At 37.5% G+C, this 20,144-nt stretch overlaps 1 protein-coding gene across 1 annotated transcript; it reads right to left on the reverse strand.

Moving 5' to 3' along the window:
- Positions 1-397: 397 nt before the first annotated feature.
- On the reverse strand, positions 398-18,827 carry LOC121385641 (60S ribosomal protein L17-like). Its single transcript, XM_041516403.1, has 7 exons — positions 18,802-18,827; positions 16,630-16,679; positions 13,620-13,660; positions 12,736-12,870; positions 11,619-11,717; positions 4,944-5,040; positions 398-583 (listed from the first exon to the last, which is right to left on the reverse strand). Exons 2-7 carry the CDS (start codon positions 16,667-16,669, stop codon positions 438-440), a joined length of 558 nt encoding a protein of 185 aa, XP_041372337.1. The 5' UTR covers positions 16,670-16,679; positions 18,802-18,827; the 3' UTR covers positions 398-437.
- Positions 18,828-20,144: the final 1,317 nt, after the last annotated feature.

Here is a 20,144-nt window from a genome sequence, read left to right on the forward strand (position 1 = left end):
ATACAGTGATTTTCTTTAATGTGCAGCAATGTGTTAAAAGTAAGTCACAGTGTGGCCTAGTCAGTTAAGGTATGCCAAACACAACCATCAAAAGTTGTATTTGCATGCAAGGTTTGACAACACGAAATAATAAGATATGCTCAAAACAAAAAAATTACCCGCTAACATACAGACGCCACCATACAATAAAATAAAAGAACCTGTCAAAGACGTGTATAAAAACGAGTGTAGCAAGCATAACAATAAACAGTTAGCTGAACTTGCCTCAGGCTTCAGTTTCGCTTGTGCTCAGAAAGTATATAAAACCACAGCACTCAACAGACTTTTATGACAAAAATCTATAACAAATTTCATCATGTAACTTTCCGATATATTATAACAAACCAAAAACAAGTGCTAACGACATGAGGATTTTATTTTATGTAGTTCGGTATAATTTAGTCTCTCTGCATCATTTTCTGTCGTTTGAGTTTTTTCTGAGAAACTTTCTTTTTGACAGGTTCGTCCTCGCCCACAGGATGTGGCACAGCTTGTTCCCGCTCCGTCAGGATCACTTCCACGTGACACGGGCTGCTCATGTAGGCTGTAAACAAAACAAAACAAAACAAGAGTAGTATATTACTCAGAACATTACAGTTTTTCCCTTTTTAAAAATATGCAACAAAGGATCAGCATGTAATAAATTAGAATTTTGATGACAAAGTAATTCATAATCAGTTTGAGGTGTCCAGAATGTTTTAGACCCACTTCCCCCAGTTGAAAGGCAAAATACCCCCCCCCCCCCCCATAAACAAACATTTCCTGAAATCTCCCAATAGCTATTCACATCACTTTACAAGTGTCAGCATCAAAAACTATGATAAGTTCTCGAGTCTTTAAAAAAAAAAATTGTTGTTCCAATAATAGTTGATAATAATGATAAAAAATGACAAGATGAAAAATTAAACTACTGCTACCTCACTGCAACATCCCATTCCACAACAAAAAAAAAATACATGCAACTACATATTTGATATTTACCATTGCTTCCACTGCTGTTTGCAGCATAGATTTAAAAATTGTTTTGAAGGATTCACTTAACTACGGATTAAGTTGATTAAGTTAATTAACAACTGGGTCCCAATATCAAATTTGATTTTTGTCACATATATATGGCTGCGTATGCGACCATTTTTTTTAATTGGCAACTAAAACATTAAAAATACACGTAGGCACATCTGGCTCCTTGTGGTAAAGTTAACGTAGAGGCCTGTGTTCTGTTGAAGAAAACAAACCAGCATCAATCTGACTTGTATACATCTCCTAACAGGGTTTATTGTTGGCTTCTGCGTAACTTAAAACATTATTGTAATGCAACAAGCTTTCAAAGAAGCCTTTTTTTAATGAAACCTTGAAATTCATTTTGTGGATTTGGAAACAGTCTTCCTTTTCATATTTTAACATAGAAGCAAATGCTAGAAATTGAACAGTTCAAGAAAGTAGTCTTAAAAATTAAGACTTGTAACGCAAATTTGTAACATTGGTGGAAGACTCGACACAAATGAGGCTAAATAGATTTACATTATTGCTCCTTAAAAATAAAAAATTAAATTTTTTAAAAAAAAAGTATTTCAAATATTTCCCCCCCAAAAAGCTGCTTACTTGGAATGCGTATTGTGCATTTTAAGCAGCTTCAATTTCAAGCTCTGCACTGAAAACAACTGGGGTGAGATCAAAGCCATGTTTACCAAATAATCATTAAACAGGACTACAAAATAACACACAATACTCAACTGCCAAATTGGCCAACTGCTAATTTTTTTATACAAACTGGCTATTAGAAAGAAAGAAAGAAATGTTTTATTTAACGACACACTCAACACATTTTATTTATGGTTAAAACTGGCTATTAGATCACGCAATTAAAGGCATAGACCCTAGTTTTAACTCGTAAAAATGGACACTTAAGTTTAATTAATCTACAACCCTGTAACACACTTGGATAAAGTTACAACCGAATGAAAAAAGAGTAATATTACCACCCAGAAAATATCTTTAAAAATAGACCAGAAATCGATTCAATAACCACCACTTCTCATATGCATGTGTTTTTAAAAATATGAAAATGCATTTTGTGGTATTAGAAACAGGATGACCAAAAACACTTTGGTTCTATGGAAATGATAAGATATAATTTTTTTATTTCAGTGATCATAAACAGCTCTAATAGTGAAACATATGCTGTAGTGTTTTTATTATAGCTACTACACAACATTTTAGAATAGTGTAGCGCCCTCTCAAATCTGTAGAGCGAATCGCAATTTACAACTTACCAAAACGTATCCTGATATTAAGAGGAATGATGATGATAAAAACAGCAAGTTATTTAATTATTCAGCTTCATTTCCGATCTTATTTTCAGTGTTCTGTATGTTAACACCAAACCAATCTTAAACTGGCTTGTATCTATTTTACATACAGAGTTTTTCTTGGCTTTTGCGTAACTTCAAACACATTTAAGTGCAACAAGCTTAAAAAAAAAGCCATAATTACACTACAGTGTCCAATAGTAGAGTTAGCCAAGCATACATAGATATATACTCTTCAAAAGAAGAAACGCAAAACCACATTGTCGTAACATTTGGAGAATTGATTTAATTATTGAATGGTGAGTCCGATAATTACCAAATGTTGCAGGATTGTTCACAATTCACTCTAGTCCATTGTGAGTAAGTGATAGGACACACCACCAAGGTCAAGGTCATCTGGAGTCAATACCGGGTGTGGCCTCCGCGTGTGTTGACAACTGCCTGGCACCGCCTGCCCATTGAAGCAACCAGAGTACGGATGACGTCCCGGGGGATGGTGGCCCACTCGACCTGCAAGGCTGCTGCCAGCTCGGGCAGGGTCTGGGGCTGTGCTTGTCGCTGTCGGTCCAACTCGTCCCATAGATGCTCAATTGGGTTCAAATCCGGTGACATCGATGGCCAAGGAAGGACATTAATGTTGTTGTTCTGTAGGATAGCCGTTGTGAGACGTGCTGTGTGAGGCCTGGCATTGTCATGTTGGAACACTGCGTTGGCGTAGCCATAACTGGAACGATGTGTGGCCGGAGGATCTGGTCAATGTAGCCCTGTGCATTCAGGTTGCCCTGCACGTGGACCAGGTCAGTTCTGCCAGTGTGTGAGATGGCTGCCCACACCATGACACTACCCCCGCCGAATCTGTCCACTTCCTGCACGCAGTTTGCCGCATAACGTTCACCACGACGCCTATACACGCGACATCTTCCATCATGACGTCGGAGCAGAAATCGGGACTCGTCACTGAACCACACCTGTCTCCATCGCAGTTGAGGCCATTGTCGATGAATCTGGCACCACTGCAGTCGGAGTCGACGGTGTTGTGGTGTTAAGATGACACCTCGAACTGGACGTCTGGCACGAATTCCTACCTCACGTAGGCGGTTCCGTACGGTCTGGTCGGATATCCTGCGCAAACCTGGTATTGCTGCGGCTGTGGAGGTGGCAGTAGTCAATCGTTCCCGAAGGTGGCGTACCCGGATGTAGCGGTCCTGCCCAGGGGTAGTGACCCGTGGTCGACCGGATCTAGGGAGGTCACGTGTTGATCCATGTTGCTGGTAACGGTCCCACAGTCTGGAGATGGTGCTTGGGGACACATGGAATGCCCTGGCAACGGCCGTTCTGGATTCGCCTGCGTCTAGTCGGCCGATGGCATCGTTTCTCTGCGGTTCACTGAGAAGTGGCATGTCCTGGATTGTCAACTGTCGGCCAGATACAGAGGCCAGGCAAGCGAACACCCTGCACTTTTATACTGTCGGTGTTCATGTTGTACGTGCAGACAACGCACGTGCAGTGGTGTCATGGTTTGCACGTGGCTGCGTTTTTGCGAATATTCACATTTTGGAACTTTATTGTACAGTAGCTGCGTTTTATCGAATGTAACCGTGGGAATGTGTTTGGGACATGCAATGACCTTATATTCACAAAGCATGAACCGGTAGGAAATATAAAATCGGAGTTATAACCCATTTGTACCCTTTTGCGTTTCTTTTTTTGAAGAGTATATATGGTGTTGGACAATGGTTACACAGATGAGAGAAAACCATATGGCAACACTTCATGGGCTACATTTTTCGATTACTGCAAGGGATCTTTTAAATGCACCATCCCTTAGGACAGTAGATACCATGGCCTTTATTATATCATTTGTGGAGCACTAGATGGAACAAAATTAGCCCAATGGGACAATCGATGGGGATCGATTCTAGGTTGATTGTGCATAAAGCAAGCATTTTACCACTGGATTACGTCCTTCCACACTTTGTATTAAAATGTGTCTTGGAGGTAGAGTACTTCAGACCTTGGTTTTTGAAAATTATAGGCGAGTGGAAAATCACACTCCTCAAATATGCTAAGGCGAGTGAAAAATCACTCTCCAAAATAAATAAAATAGGCAGTGTAGCTCCGATTGGATTTTGACTGGTATGTCTACAAAACGTTTATTAAATCTGTATTCCCGATTTGTTCAACAAAGAGAAATACCAATTTAACGACTGCATGGCAGCCACTGCCATGTTTTTAATTTATATTGTTTTAATAAAAGGGACCTTCCTATCAGGTAAATGAGCTATGAAAACTGTTGATGTTTGTAGACAGTGGAAATAAATATACCCATCTATTTTATGTACACCGTTTGTCGAGTGTAACGTGCGCGGTTTTTCACTCTCATCAGATTGAATTTACATGCGCTGTACGAGCACGATCACACCTGCACATCTTAAAACACAAGGTCTGGTACTTGAATCCCTGGTCGACTGTTTTTTTTTCACACAATGATAAATTAATGTGATTTGGTAGTATAGGATAGAAACCAGTGGAATTGTTTTTGACCACTGCTCTACTGGACACATCGCTGAAAGTAGTGAAACCCTGAATACTAACGATTGATTCGCCCATGAGCTCTGTAGGTTCGTCGTCTCATCTTGGGAGCCATGTTCACTTGAATGTGTTCAATTACCAGGTGATCAGTGTCCAAGCCCTGAAAAGATATATAACACAAATATAAACATATACATGACATTGGATTTCCGGATTCCATCCCAATCTTATGCTTTCGACACAAAATCTGGGATTTGTAGATACACAGAGTCTTGCTAAATTCGCAGCATGCTATAGAAAAATGTGTATATATATTCAGTAGTCATTTTTGTTCTATAATTAATTATACAAACCAAGCTTTGTTCTCTCACATTGTTAATGTCTACCAATGGAAGCAGACATTGTGTAAAAATATGAAAGTAATTATGTTGGCTTTTGGCCTAACTTCTGGGCTATATGCCCACAAGCAAATTAAGAAAAGCCAAGTATCAAATTCTAGTGAGAGCTTGGACAAGGCAGTGATGTCTTTAAAAATGGAAATAACAGGTAAAAAATAAATTATAGGCAGCTATTGTCCAGGGTTTTTGCCAGAGGGTACAAAGGGTAAAAGTATGTACCCAAAAATCTTGGAAATTAATGGATATATTATCAGAATTTTTAGAAAGATTATATAGTAATTGAACTGCTTTTCAGCTTGTCAAATGCAGAGTCCCATTTCAAAAACATAACCACCTAGTATGGGCACTTATGGTTTGCTTTAGTTTTATTACGCCCCACCCCACCCCCACAATTATTTTCTGGCAGAAAGCCTGGCCTCTTATTATCAACATTAATTAACACCCTACGTGTTTATATCCAGGATTAATTTTTGTTCTCTCACATTATACATGTCAAACGATGGAAGCAGACATTGTGTAAAGAGGTGAAAGTGATAATGTCGGCTTTTGGCCTAACTTCTAGGCTATTATGCCCACAAGCAAATTAAGAAAAGCCATATATACCTGCAATTATCAAATCAAGCTAAGACTAGGCAGTGATGTTTTTAAGAATAGCAATAACAAGTGAAAATTATTATACTATAGCCAGCTATTTCCATGACATGTAACAATTAATGTCCCCTAACACTAGGGAACATGTTTGCTACACAGTTACAGAGATCGCTACACAATTTTAAAACATTAAATAGTAGTTGCTAATAAATTTTCAGTTGACCAGAAATATCGCGAATCAAGATTTTGAAACAAAATGTTCCCTGAAGACATCACATTTTTATTAGCTACAGGGCTTTAGATCTCATTAATTTGGGTACAGCAGGCTTTTTGTCAGGTCCGAGCCTACCAAGGTCTTTTTAATGCAGTAATTTACAATAATAATAACTGGTAAAAAGTTGTACATGTCCAAAAATGCATTTCAAGTTATCTTAATCTAATTACAGCTTAACATTCCATTGATTTTGAGGTGAAATGTTTCGAGGTTAGCATGTCTGTACTTAATTTGACTTGCTTATTTAGGGCATACTTATTTTGGGCTCACCCTTTACCACCTCCACTTTGATGCAATCTAAAGCCATGTATTACTATACAGAGGATACTCCCTGAGTCTTGTGATAATTTATCAGCACGATTTTATACTTTTATCAACCAGTGCTGATAAATTATGATATCACAAGACACGATGGGGGTATTCTTTTTATCATCCATTATCATTCTTTTTATTTGCAACAGTTGTAAACAATGTCAGTAATGTGGGTTGAATTTCAGCGGTAGACTCATTAACTAGCAGAACGGCAGTGGCGTAACGTCACTAATGGTAGGTTTAGCGCTGAAACAAACAGTGATGTAACAAGCATTGTCTTGTGATTAAAATTTGACCAATCAAGATTATAAGAAGCAATATATCCACAGGAGGAGATATCGCAAATTATAATGACAGCGATATCTCCTACAAAAGCCTTTGATGGATGATAAAATGATTTCTCTGCACTTTAAAAAAGACCCACATGCATGAATTCGTTCACTGTTTCTACATTTTACTTTATATACACCACGGTTTGTCCTATTCCACCATTAACATCAGTCAGCAGAAGCCAAAAGTGTTGAAAGATGTGAAGAGTAATAATGTCGGCTTTTGGCCTAACCTCTGGACTATGGGCCCACAAGCAAATTAAGAAAAGCCACACACCTGCAAGTATTAAATTCTAGTGGGAGCTGATACCCAGTCTAAAGGATGGTGCAATTTCATTATACCCAGTTAATAAGCTAATATCAACCAATCAGGAACAAGCTTACAAAAGAATATATAACAGGATTGTCAACACGCACAAATTAAGACGGTTAAACAACAGTCAGGAAACATTTAGGGCCTAATTTACAAAGCCTGTTTTAGACCATCTTCATAAATCAAGGCTAATATTCGTTCCTCGTATTCAGCCTTGATACATGTCGTCAAGAAATCGTGCCACAAAATGCTTAAATTTCATTGGATGCGATGAGATCTGATTGCAACGAATCGCAACGCTCCTTATAGATTCCCTTGTTATGTAAACTCCATGTTGGCGGGCAAACACTGATATTGCTTTCAAGACTGTCACATGTTACCGATGCTGTGATTGGTCAGCGATGTCGTCGTGTAAGGGACATAATCGGTTACAAATTTTCTTCCAATAGAGGGCGCTAGTAGTGGATATCAGTAATCTTGACTACATGCATCAAGGCTGAATATGAGGAACGAATATTAGCCTTGATTTATGAAGATGGTTTTAGACTTGTGTGCGTGTAACTACATACATTTACAATGTTTAAACACCTGTGTTTAAGGAAAACAGGCTTCATAAACTTGGCTCATAATCTTTTTAATTCTATACCCTGCAACAATATATTAAAAAGGCAGCGAAGAATTACTGGATGCTGCCCAATAAAAAGATCCCTGCCAGGAAATAAATTAATGCTCGAACCCCAAAATAAGCAAGCATCGACTGAAAAGACCACAAACAATAAAAGACCACAAACAATAAATGGCCCCTACATCACATAGGGGTGCGAATTAGTGAACTGTAAAAAAAGAGGAAATCTAGAGGGATCCTAGAAATTCATGAAATCCTCGGTAAAAATCTGTGCCATCTGACACATTTTTATTTGCTTCTTTGATGATTTCTCTGCACTTTCAAAATAAAACACATGCTTGTAGTTGTTTTGGTTTTTAGTGAATGCATATACCAAGGTTTGTTCTCATTTGCATTTAACATCAGTCAGCGGAAGCTAAAAGTGTTGAAAGATGCAAAGAGTAATAATGTTGGCTTTTGGCCTAACCTCTGGACTCTGGGCCCACAAGCAAATTAAGAAAAGCCACACACCTAATGGTTTTACATACAAGACAAGAATTTCATTTAATGTACAATGATTCATAAAAAAGTAGGTCATAGTGACCTAGTAATGATATGCCTTCCCAACTGCATGCAAGGCTTGATTATTCTATATGAATTGATTATTCTATATGAATTGATAAGAAAACACCTAGAGATCACTTTAGTGTGCATAGAACTGCAAAAAGTAGGTCATATTGATGGTATGTGACACAAATGAATGAATGTTTAACGACACCTTAGCACAAAAATATATATCAGCTATTGGTTGTCAAACAGTTAAGTATATGAATATTATAAGATATGTATGGGACAACCCCATCCCAAGTTAATCCTGGATGTGAGGTTTCGTGCATAGGGATCCAAGATGTGATTCAGACAAACAACTTAATGGATGGACAATGCCACACCATAATACACAACTTAATGGATGGACGGTGCCATACCATAATACACAACTTAATGAATGGATGGTGCCACACCATAATACACAACTTAATGGATGGACGGTGCCATACCATAATACACAACTTAATGGATGGACGGTGCCATACCATAATACACAACTTAATGGATGGACAATGCCACACCATAATACACAACTTAATGGATGAACGGTGCCACACCATAATACACAACTTAATGGATGGACGGTGCCATACCATAATACACAACTTAATGGATGGACGGTGCCATACCATAATACACAACTTAATGGATGGACAATGCCATACCATAATACACAACTTAATGGATGGACGGTGCCACACCATAATACACAACTTAATGGATGGACGGTGCCACACCATAGTACACAACTTAATGGATGGACGGTGCCATACCATAATACACAACTTAATGGATGGACAATGCCACACCATAATACACAACTTAATGGATGGACGGTGCCACACTATAATGGATGGACAATGCCACACTATAATACACAACTTAATGGATGGACAATGCCACACTATAATACACAACTTAATGGATGGACAATGCCATACCATAATACACAACTTAATGAATGGACAATGCCACACCATAATACACAACTTAATGGATGGACGGTGCCATACCATAATACACAACTTAATGGATGGACGGTGCCATACCATAATACACAACTTAATGGATGGACGGTGCCATACCATAATACACAACTTAATGGATACCATAATACATAACTTAATGGATACCATAATACACAACTTAATGGATGGACGGTGCCACACCATAATACACAACTTAATGGATGGACGGTGCCATACCATAATACACAACTTAATGGATACCATAATACACAACTTAATGGATGGACGGTGCCATACCATAATACACAACTTAATGGATGGACGGTGCCATACCATAATACACAACTTAATGGATGGACAATGCCATACCATAATACACAACTAATGGATGGACAATGCCACACCATAATACACAACTTAATGGATGGACGGTGCCACACTATAATGGATGGACAATGCCACACTATAATACACAACTTAATGGATGGACAATGCCACACTATAATAAACAACTTAATGGATGGACGGTGCCATACCATAATACACAACTTAATGGATGGACGGTGCCACACCATAATACACAACTTAATGGATGGACGGTGCCACACCATAATACACAACTTAATGGATGGACGGTGCCACACCATAATACACAACTTAATGGAGTGACAATGCCATACCATAATACAACCCATGAAAGGCAGTTATTAACAATATACATGATTTAACAGTAACTAAAATGGGTTACACTAACTGGTTGACTGATAAAAACACATGTATACACACACAAAACATTTTCCAAAACTGAAGACTCACTCTGAATGTCTTGTATGCGTGTGAAATGTTTTTATTGTTTTTATTAAACACCCCTAAAATGTCCTCTCTGTTTATTAAGCTGAACATATTATGCTGGTCATCTTTAGTAATCAAAGAGTAATGTTCTTGGCTTTTGCTTAACTTGAGAGGCACAAATACCCCCAAAAGCTCAAATAAAAGCCACATAATAGTAAATGTAAAAAGATAAAGTTTGTTTTGTTTAACGACATAGTCTTAGAGAAAAACTTGTTAGGACATACTACAGCCTTTGTTATACCAGTCGTGGTGCACTGGTTAGAACAAGAAATAGCTCAATGAAGGAAGGAAGGAAATGTTTTATTTAACGACGCTCTCAACACATTTTATTTACTGTTATATGGCGTCAGACCACACAGATATTGAGAGGAAACCTGCTGTCGCCACTTCATGGGCTACTCTTTTCGATTAGCAGCAAGGGATCTGTTATATGCACCATCCCATAGACAGGATAGCACACCACGGCCTTTGTTGTACCAGTTGTGGTGCACTGGCTGGAGCAAGAAATAGCGCAATGGGCCCAGACGTGGATCGACCCCAAACCGACTGCATCAAGCGAGCGCTGTACCACTGGGCTACGCCTCGCCCCCTAGCTCAATGAACAACCGACAAGGATCGATCCAAGACCGCCTGTACATCAAGCAAGCATTTACCATTGGGCTACATCCCATTCCACGACGTAAAAAGTTCAAGTTTGTTTTGTTTAACGACACCACTAGAACAAATCTATTTATTAATCACTGGCTATAGGATGTCAAACATTTAGTAATTTTGACATAGTCTTAAAAGAGAACACCTGTTACACTTTTCCATTAGTAGGAAGGGATCTTTTACATGCACCATCCCACACAGACAGGATAGCACATAGCACGCCACGGCCTGATATACCAGTTGTAGGGCACTGGCAAGAACGAGAAATAGCCCAATGGGCCCACCGATGGAAATCGATGCTAGATGACCACACATCAGGCAAGTACTTACCATTGGGCTACGCCTCGAACCACGACCCATCAATATACATGATTTTAACAGGAATTAAAATTTGTTACATTAATTTGTCGACTGATAAAAACATTTGTATACACACATTAAAAAACAAAACAAAACAAAAACATTATTCAAAACTGAAGAGGTGTACCCTAAATATCTTGTATGGTTGTGGATTGTTTCACTAAAAAAAATGTATTAAAAACCCCTAAAATGTCCTCTCTGTTTATTAAGATGAACATATTATGCTGGTCATCTTTAGTACACAGAGAGTAATGTTCTCGGCTTTTGCTTAACTTGAGAGGCACAAATACCTCAAAAGCTCAAATAAAAGCCACAAAAAAACAAAAACAATGGTAAACATAAATGAGAAAAGCAGTGTCCATAATAAAACTTTACATACAGCCTGTGCCTCCTTAAAAGAGCACAAAAACAAATGTTGTATCACTGGAAAACATTATTTTAGGACTTTTCAATATCTGAACAGATTTCCAGACATACTTTAAATTCTGCATTGCTCTCTGCATTCTTCAGTAACTGCAGTAAGAACTCTGCGCTCTTCTTCGGCCATCTGCCTTGCGACACCTTAAACTGTTTGGCCTGAAATAACAACACAATCCACAAATACACAAAGGAAGGAAATGTTTTATTCAACGATGCACTCAACACATTTTATTTATGGTTATATGGCGTCAGACATATGGTTAAGGACCACACAGATATTGAGGGAGGAAACCCGCCGTCGCCAATTCATGGGCTACTCTTTTAGATTGGCAGCAAGGGATCTTTTATATGCACCATCCCATAGACTGGATAGCACATACCACGGCCTATGATGTACCAGTCGTGCAAATGAACAAATAAAAGTTAAAAGTTTGTTTTGTTTAACGACACCACTAGAGCACAATATTTATTAACCATCGGCTATTGATGTCAAACATTTGGTAATTCTGACAGTTTTATAGCGGAAACCCACTACACTTTCTCATTAGTAGCAAGCACCATCCAAGACAGGATAGCATATACCATGATATAACATCACAAAAATCAATCTGAGGGGATATAGGATTATAACTCACTCACATACCGACTTTATATAAAGTTTATAAATCCATAAAATAATGTTCATATAGGAAAGGGCTATTATTACTTTAGTGGGTTTTCCCAATTTTTATATTTTACATCAGTTTCTGTTATGTACAATTATGCAGACAATCAAGTCAGGTTTACTTCTACATACATTAGAAATGCACTACACTTTTCATTCTTGGTAAGATGGTCAAATTTATTATATCAGCTGTCACAATGAGCTATCAGGTCCTCAAAATGACCCCAATGTTCTACCACTGCCCGTCAAGCAAAAATACTTGCTAAAAACCACATTTTCAAACCCATAATTCTCATAGATAAAAGCAAAATTAAATCGGATATTATTTTCAGTAAAGCCATTTCAAGTTGCTGTTAGCATTTCCAACCAGTGCCATGTGCAAATGGCAGGAAATATCAACCACCAAATGTTGGGCAAAATATCCTGCATCCTTTTAATTTTACAGATAAGGAAAAATTTGTGCTCTTTTTTTGTTCCCTATTTTATTGACCCATCTTGCAGTACACGTACCTGAGCACACCTGCCAACACCCCCATTGAACCTACGGAATGGCACTACTTCTTTCTGTGCCATCACATTTTTCAAGTAACGAGTTGCTCTCTTCAAATGCATTTTTTTGATGGCCTGGGCAGCTTCACGAGTGTTCTACAATGACGAAAAAATAAAATAATAATAATAATCCAATATTCAGAGGTAAATTATCACGGCACAAACAAGTCAAATACAGTGTATCACTCAATAATACAACATAATTTTAACAGACTAGCCCCAGTGGCTAAACAATCAAACTTGAGGCTGGTGGGTTCACATCCCAGTACAGGCTCCAAACCCAAAGTTGCAGGCTTCTGAAAATTGCAAGAGCGATGTTTCGTTCACATGTTGCTTAAATGTAAGTAGAGTTTGTACCACTTATTTTTTGTTCGCGCAATGAATTTTAGACATTATTTACATGTTCATGATGGGTTACCTAAAAACCAAATGGGTCACCTGAATTTGTTTTTGCTTAATCCATAAATGGTTTATGCATATTTTCAATTCTCAGAGGCCTGGAATTGGAACAGCTCAATGGGAAGGTATAAAGATATTCACCAACATCTTTTTCACTAACCACTACAACCATTAAACTCTAATGATAATCTAGACACAGGTCATTAGTTGAGGTGTGAGCTATGTTGAACCATAATTGGACAAGCACAAAAATCAAGGTAAAGGACTACATATGATTAACAATACCCACCAACAAACGTACTATCAAAAATCTATGCACTGTAACATAATTAAGAAAACATGACCTACCAACAAAGCAAATGTTACTTTGTAAAGGAAAAAATACATTTCATAAAAATTAAGTTATTTTGGCAAAACATTTTTTCTTCACAACCCAAAAGGCCTACCTTGAAGTGCACACGCAAGTATGAGCCTCTTGCTTTAGCAGCTGAAAAACAAGAGAAAATAATTAACAATAGTTAATGTTTATCTGTTTACAAAATATATAATTGTACCTAAACTGCAGTTCAGAACTCCTAAGTTGTCTGTAATTGTCAATGTGGTACATGTATTGATTTTTCATCATAATTCTGAAAAGTTTGTTTGAATGGTTTAGAATTCCGACACGGCTGATGCGGAGTCGTGGATTTGACAAGCAAAAAAATGACATTCAGCAAGGTTAAAAATTAACATGAAAACCATGGTCACCAGCAGGGTCAGTTGAAATAAAATGTTACTGGCCCTTCTCAAATTCAACCAACCCTCCATTGTAATTTAAATGCAGAGCCAAAATCAAAACTAGAATATTCTTTGTTGAATAATAATCATGTGCTCACCGTATATAGTCCTGTTTCCTTCAAAAGGAAACTGATGAATTGGCATGTAACTTCATAATGAACAGAGTTCAAATTCATATAAAAACGTGTTATCAAGTTTCAAACCCATCAAGGCTCGAATTTGGCAGGCGGCAATTGCCGCTCAAAGCGCACAAAATGCTTTCCAAAAAACCGTTTCACAAGCAGGTTTTGCTTTCCATCTGATTTCTAAAAAAAATGTCCGGTATATCCCAGAATTAGCGTAAAAACTAGTCTAGCCAACGTTAGGAAACAACTACTGGTTGAACTTACGCTTATTTATCGATGGAATCAGCCGAGAAGTTCCGAGTGTCGCGACTTTCAAAAACGACTACCAATTTTAGAGACTTACCATCGACCAAGCTACTTTAGAATTTATTACAATCATGGCCGCGGTGGCCAAAAAAGCTACTGTCGAGAAATGGGCAAGTACACACGCAAACTGGTTAGAATTTGAATGCGACGAAAAAGGTTCTGTGACGATTATTTCATGCAAAATTTGTAAATTGATGAAAAGAAGAATTTGTGGGTTGCAAAACTATAGTGCTAAATACGTTGACGGTACTAACAATATGAAATTGGACTGCTTCTCAAATTCAAACATTTGCCTCCCAATTAAAATTTGAAAAGCAAAAATTGCCTCCCAATCAAAAAAATGAATTTCGAGCCTTGCCCATACCAACTAAAATAACTTTTTTTTGAAAGAAAAAAAAAACAGAAATCCAGTAAAAAAAAAAAAAAAAAAAAATTCTTTACAAATTACCATTAGATTATGATGATTAAATCTCATTTTTAATACAGGGGTGAAAACTATATGCTAGAACAGCCGAGGTATACAGTTTGACTTGCACCGTCTCTGAAGTAAAAACAAATAATGCAATACAAAGAGAATAAAGGTAGAACTGCGCGTGCTTTAGTATATAAACCTAGTCTTGGATGGCAGTCCTCTGACGTGGCGATGCAAGTAGGGGTACAATCTCCGGTATCAGATTTCCTCGGGAAAGGACAAAGCATGCACACATGTGCATTTAATTTGAATATTGTAAATGCTACATTAGTAGGCTACTAATAAAATAAATATCAAAAGAAAAATAAATCTGTAAAAAAACCCAACATTTTACCAAAATATACAATGTATTTAGTTATTATATTACATAGCACAACGGTGTACTTATTGTTTATTACAGTAATAATATGTTGTTATGTAAGTCTCGGTGTCAAGACTTTAGATTTGATATGTTCTTATTTAATGCAAATCACTTAAATTTAAAACAATATCGACAACAACAATCAGTTAACTGACCTTTGAAATAAGCCCTGGGCTGTAGTAATGGAACAGGTCATTGTTATTTGTATATATAAGCATGTGCTCACGTTAAGTCATCTTCATAAATCAAGGCTAATATTCGTTCCTCGTATTCAGCCTTGATACATGTTGTCAAGAAATCGTGCCACAAAATGCTTAAATTTCATTGGATGCGATGATATCTGATTGCAACGAATCGCAACGCTCCTTATAGATTCCCTTGTTATTGTAAACAAAGATGTCAGCGTCAGCGTCCGGCGGTTATTTTTTTATATTGCTTTCAAGATTGTCACATGTTACCGATGCTGTGATTGGTCAGCGATGTCATCGTGTAAGGGACATAATCGGTGTTACAAATTTTCTTCCAATAGAGGGCGCTAGTAGTGGATATCAGTAATCTTGACTACATGTATCAAGGCTGAATACGAGGAGCGAATATTAGCCTTGATTTATGAAGATGACGTTAAGTGTGAGTTAAAACTACAAGATAGATTTTGATATTGTCCAAGAATAATGTAAGCTAATTAAATATGATTCCTTTTTACCATAACATTGAATAACAAATGTCAAATAGTAGCTCTATTAGATAATTGTGGCGTATCCAGTCCATTCTAATGAGCCGACTTCTAGATTTAAAAAATACATGCAATGTCTTCAATATGTTTTGAGCTTTATTTTTAGAAGACCAGGCCAAAAGTACCAGAAGCTGAATCTAGCGCTGTTAACATCTGTCTTCTGCTGCTGTAGTTAGCGCCAACAGAGACCCGATGTGTTTTGTCACATTCGATTCAGTTTCAGTATTTTAACTGGTAGTATACTCGCCAGACCCTAATATCGATGGTCACCTTAACGGACTACCTTGGTAAAATTCTTAGTCGCCTAGAACCAAATGCTAATTTTCAACCCTGATTCAGTCAGAAAAAGATAGACCACCCGTCGGACTAGTAGTTACATTTTGGAACTAATTTTTACTTGTATTTGGCATACTGGCAAGTACTTTCTGCACCCTGGTCTGAGAGAGAAAACCTGCTACATTTTTCACTTATAGCAAGGGATGTTTTATATGCACCATCGCACAGTCAGAATAGTAAATACCACAGCCTTTCATATTATATCAGTCACGTGCACTGGCTGGGATAAAAAATAGCCCAATGGGGGTTGATCCTCGACTGACAGTGCAACAGAAGAATGCTTTACCACTGGGTTACGTCCCACCCTCACACAGCACAAAGTTCTATAACACTGGAATATACTCACACTTTGATGCATTATCTGGTTCGGATGCATACCGGACCATGGTGACGGCTCTAAAATAGAGAAAACAAACTCAGTCTTACTACAGTTAAACAAATATTCTAGTACAACATACAAATTTCAATAGGTATATTTCAAAAATTAGAATATATATAACTAAACCTATTGTCCGAACCAAATTGTTAACAACTAAGAAAAATTACTCTCCTACCTTTAATTGCCGTTAGATTTCCTCAAAAGTTTGTCCAAACAGAAATTTTGAAAAAACCATTACAATGACACATATTCCACATACCAGATGATAACCATATCACCTATATCAACTTCGCTGAGAGCGCATAGGCAAAAAGCATGTAATTTTGTGTCAGCTGCCATTTTGACTTTTTATGGAATATTCTTCAAGAGGGGTGAAAGAATAGGACTTAATCTAACAACATCATAACATGTTATGATATAAAAGCAAACGTGATGACGTCATATTATTTATTTTTATTTTTTTAATGATACCACTAGAGATAATTGATTTCATATTAATTGTGTCAAACACTTTGGAGGTTTGCACCCCTCTTGAAGAGTATTCCATAAACAAGCAACATGGCAGACGGCAGAAAATTGCATGTATTTTTCCCTATGCAATCTCAGCAAAGACAATATCGGTGACATCGTTGCAGTCTCATGTGTGTAATCTGTATATTTGTAGTGGTTTTTTTGCGATTTGTGTCTGGACAAACTTTGGAGGAAATCTAACGGCAATTAAAGGTAGGAGAGTAATTTTTTGTAGTTGTTAACTATTTGGTTCGGACAATAACTCTAAACTTACACTAATTCTAACAAATATTAATTTAGAGGCACTGATTTTCCGTTTCAGATTTTTCCCTTTTCCGTTTCATAATGTTACAAATTCCGTTTTTTTCCCCCGTTTCAGTATTAAACAAATTCTGTTTTTGTTTCACACACACACACACACACACACACCGCAATTAATTGCTGGTATAAAATAAATTAATTATGCAATGAGGCAAAACATGTCAGTAGTTTGTATTTATTTTTGGTTTAAAATTTAAACAAGAATACGCCACGACACAGACTTCGGACATTTTCGGTTTTCTTTACGATACGATCGGGGAAATAATTACAAACGATCACACTATAAACCACTTCCCGTGTATAATTTATTTTGAACAAAGCCTGGCATACAATATGCAATTACTGCATTCTTTTCTGAGATTGGAAATATGGCAATGCCGCAAATGTTAAAAATTAATAAGCAAACATATCTTTCACTTGAGTAAATATCGGACAATTTTAGCTCACAATGTTCGGTTTTCCCCGTTAAATCGCCGGGAATAAGCGAAGAAAACACGACTTGTAAAACGTCTAGATACTCTACATTAAACATTTGGCGTAACATACAAATGTACTAGTGTCGTAGCGTAGCACAGGCAGATGTCGGTGCCCATATTAAATGTTTTGGAAAAAAATCGGGAATTCCGTTTCAAATAGGTATTTCCGTGATTCCGTGATTCCGCGATCGCGGAAAATCAGTGCCTCTATTAATTATACCGCCTGGATGAACAGAATGCTGGCACATTCGGGCATCTTGCAGAAATGTATGCCCCTGGTGTACATTATCTGCCAATAGTTCGCATTTGCACATTTGAAATATGGGTATAATATCCGCCCGGTCCCCTCCATTATTATTTTTAGTTAAGGTTTAGGGTTTAGGGTTAGGGTTAAGGTTAGGGTTGGGGTTAATCTGGCTTGAGCCTCCCCTGATAGTGATAAGTCAAAGGTTATGCCACCCCAGTCCCCATCTTCTCGCTCCAGATGTCGTTCCTACGGGCCTATCATAAGATAAGAATATTTTTATGTTAAACATTGGTTTAACAAAAGGGAGAAACTCTTGCCAAAAAGACAAATGAATGAGAAACTGCATAAGTCTTTCCAATGTAACTTCACACGTAAGCTTGCAGTTAGGCCTAAACGAAAATGGCTAACGCTTGCTTCACTTCAATTAAAGAAATAACAACATAAAGGGTAAAAATAAATAAACAAATAGCATGGCACAGTATTAACTGGTCGTGCGATACAAAACTCCAGATTGTTATAAAATGTTTATTTCACAACAGGATTTGATGGATTAGAAAACGTTTCTTTTGATGAAAATTTACCGACCTCGCGTAACCGGAAGTCCAGATAAAAAGGATGTATTTGAGTTGTCTGTTCTTGATTTTACATTTGTAGGTTGCCTGACAGTAAATATATGTCCATTGGTATCAAAGTTAACATAGGATTATTGGCTGGTACTTTACGCCGAAGTGACGGTAAAGTTTACGGGGCAAAAGACAGCGGAATGTATTTGAAAGTGGGGGTGCCACTGTCAGTGCGATGTGGAAGTGGAAGGGCACTACCATTCCGATGGCCCGGGGAAGGAAAATTTAAAGGTCTAACTGGGCATGGCTGGACCGTCCTTTTGGAGGGTATGTTTCCTTGAGACAACTTTGAATTTCAGATGTTCAGATACGGCATTTTCAGCATTCTGAGCACAATAATAAGGAAATGTATTGGCATTGCGTCTCCGTTCAACAGCTGTTGAAATTATGTATATATATATATATATATATATATATATATATATATATATATATATATATATATATATTAAGGCACACTAGATATGGTTTTAGCATAAGCATAGACCTACCATATAATACAACACACGTTAGAGAAATAAATCATATAGGCCTATATGTATATAATATATATAGCGTAGCTTTGTGGCAAAGCCGCCATTTGCAATTTTGTAGCAGCCCCAAGAAACCATTTGGTAATTGTGGCATATATAGTCTTAGAGAGGAAACCCGCTACATGTTTCCGTTAGTAGCAATTAAGGGATCTTTTTATATGCATCACCTCACAGACAGGATAGTACCATGGCCTTTGGTATACCAGTCGTGGTGCACTGACTGGAACGAGAAATGGTCCAATGGGCCCAAAGACGGGGATCGATCCCAAACCGACCGCGCATCAAGCGGACGCTGTACCACTGAGCTATGTCCCGCCCCATAATGTCAAATTAAGTATATACTATTTTGTCTGACTATTTGAGCCTTTAGTATAATGTTATATGGGTCTATTATCTATAGAATGTATATGTAATATATCACTTTTTGACAGTGATTCATTAGTGCACACATCACATTAACATTACTGTTTAAATATTCATTATGCAGCAAGCGTGGATTCGGGAGGGGGGACGCTAGCCCGAATACTCTGACTCTAATTAGAGAGCTAGACGGACATTTCGACACTTATATACGCTCTCATTACAATTGTAAATGAGAGTGTATATATAACTGTTCAAATGTCCGTCTAGCTCTCTTAGTCAGACTACTCGAGCTAGGGGGACACTATAGGAGCGCAACCTTTTTTTTCGCCGACTTCAGTGATAATAATGATTATGATAGAAATAATAATAATAATAATAATAATAATAATAATAAATAAATAAATAAACA

This window comes from Gigantopelta aegis, chromosome 2, assembly GCF_016097555.1.
Source record: "Gigantopelta aegis isolate Gae_Host chromosome 2, Gae_host_genome, whole genome shotgun sequence".
Taxonomy (NCBI): Eukaryota; Metazoa; Mollusca; class Gastropoda; order Neomphalida; family Peltospiridae; genus Gigantopelta; species Gigantopelta aegis.

What these genes read in the sequence shown, in the direction of transcription:
- LOC121385641 (XM_041516403.1), bottom strand. Translation starts at nt 16,669, where the DNA reads ATGGTCCGGTATGCATCCGAACCAGATAATGCATCAAAGT. An exon ending in ACCAGATAATGCATCAAAGT is followed by an intron (nt 13,661 to 16,629) that starts GTGAGTATATTC and finishes CTTGTTTTTCAG; the next exon opens with CTGCTAAAGCAAGAGGCTCA. An exon ending in ACTTGCGTGTGCACTTCAAG is followed by an intron (nt 12,871 to 13,619) that starts GTAGGCCTTTTG and finishes TCGTCATTGTAG; the next exon opens with AACACTCGTGAAGCTGCCCA.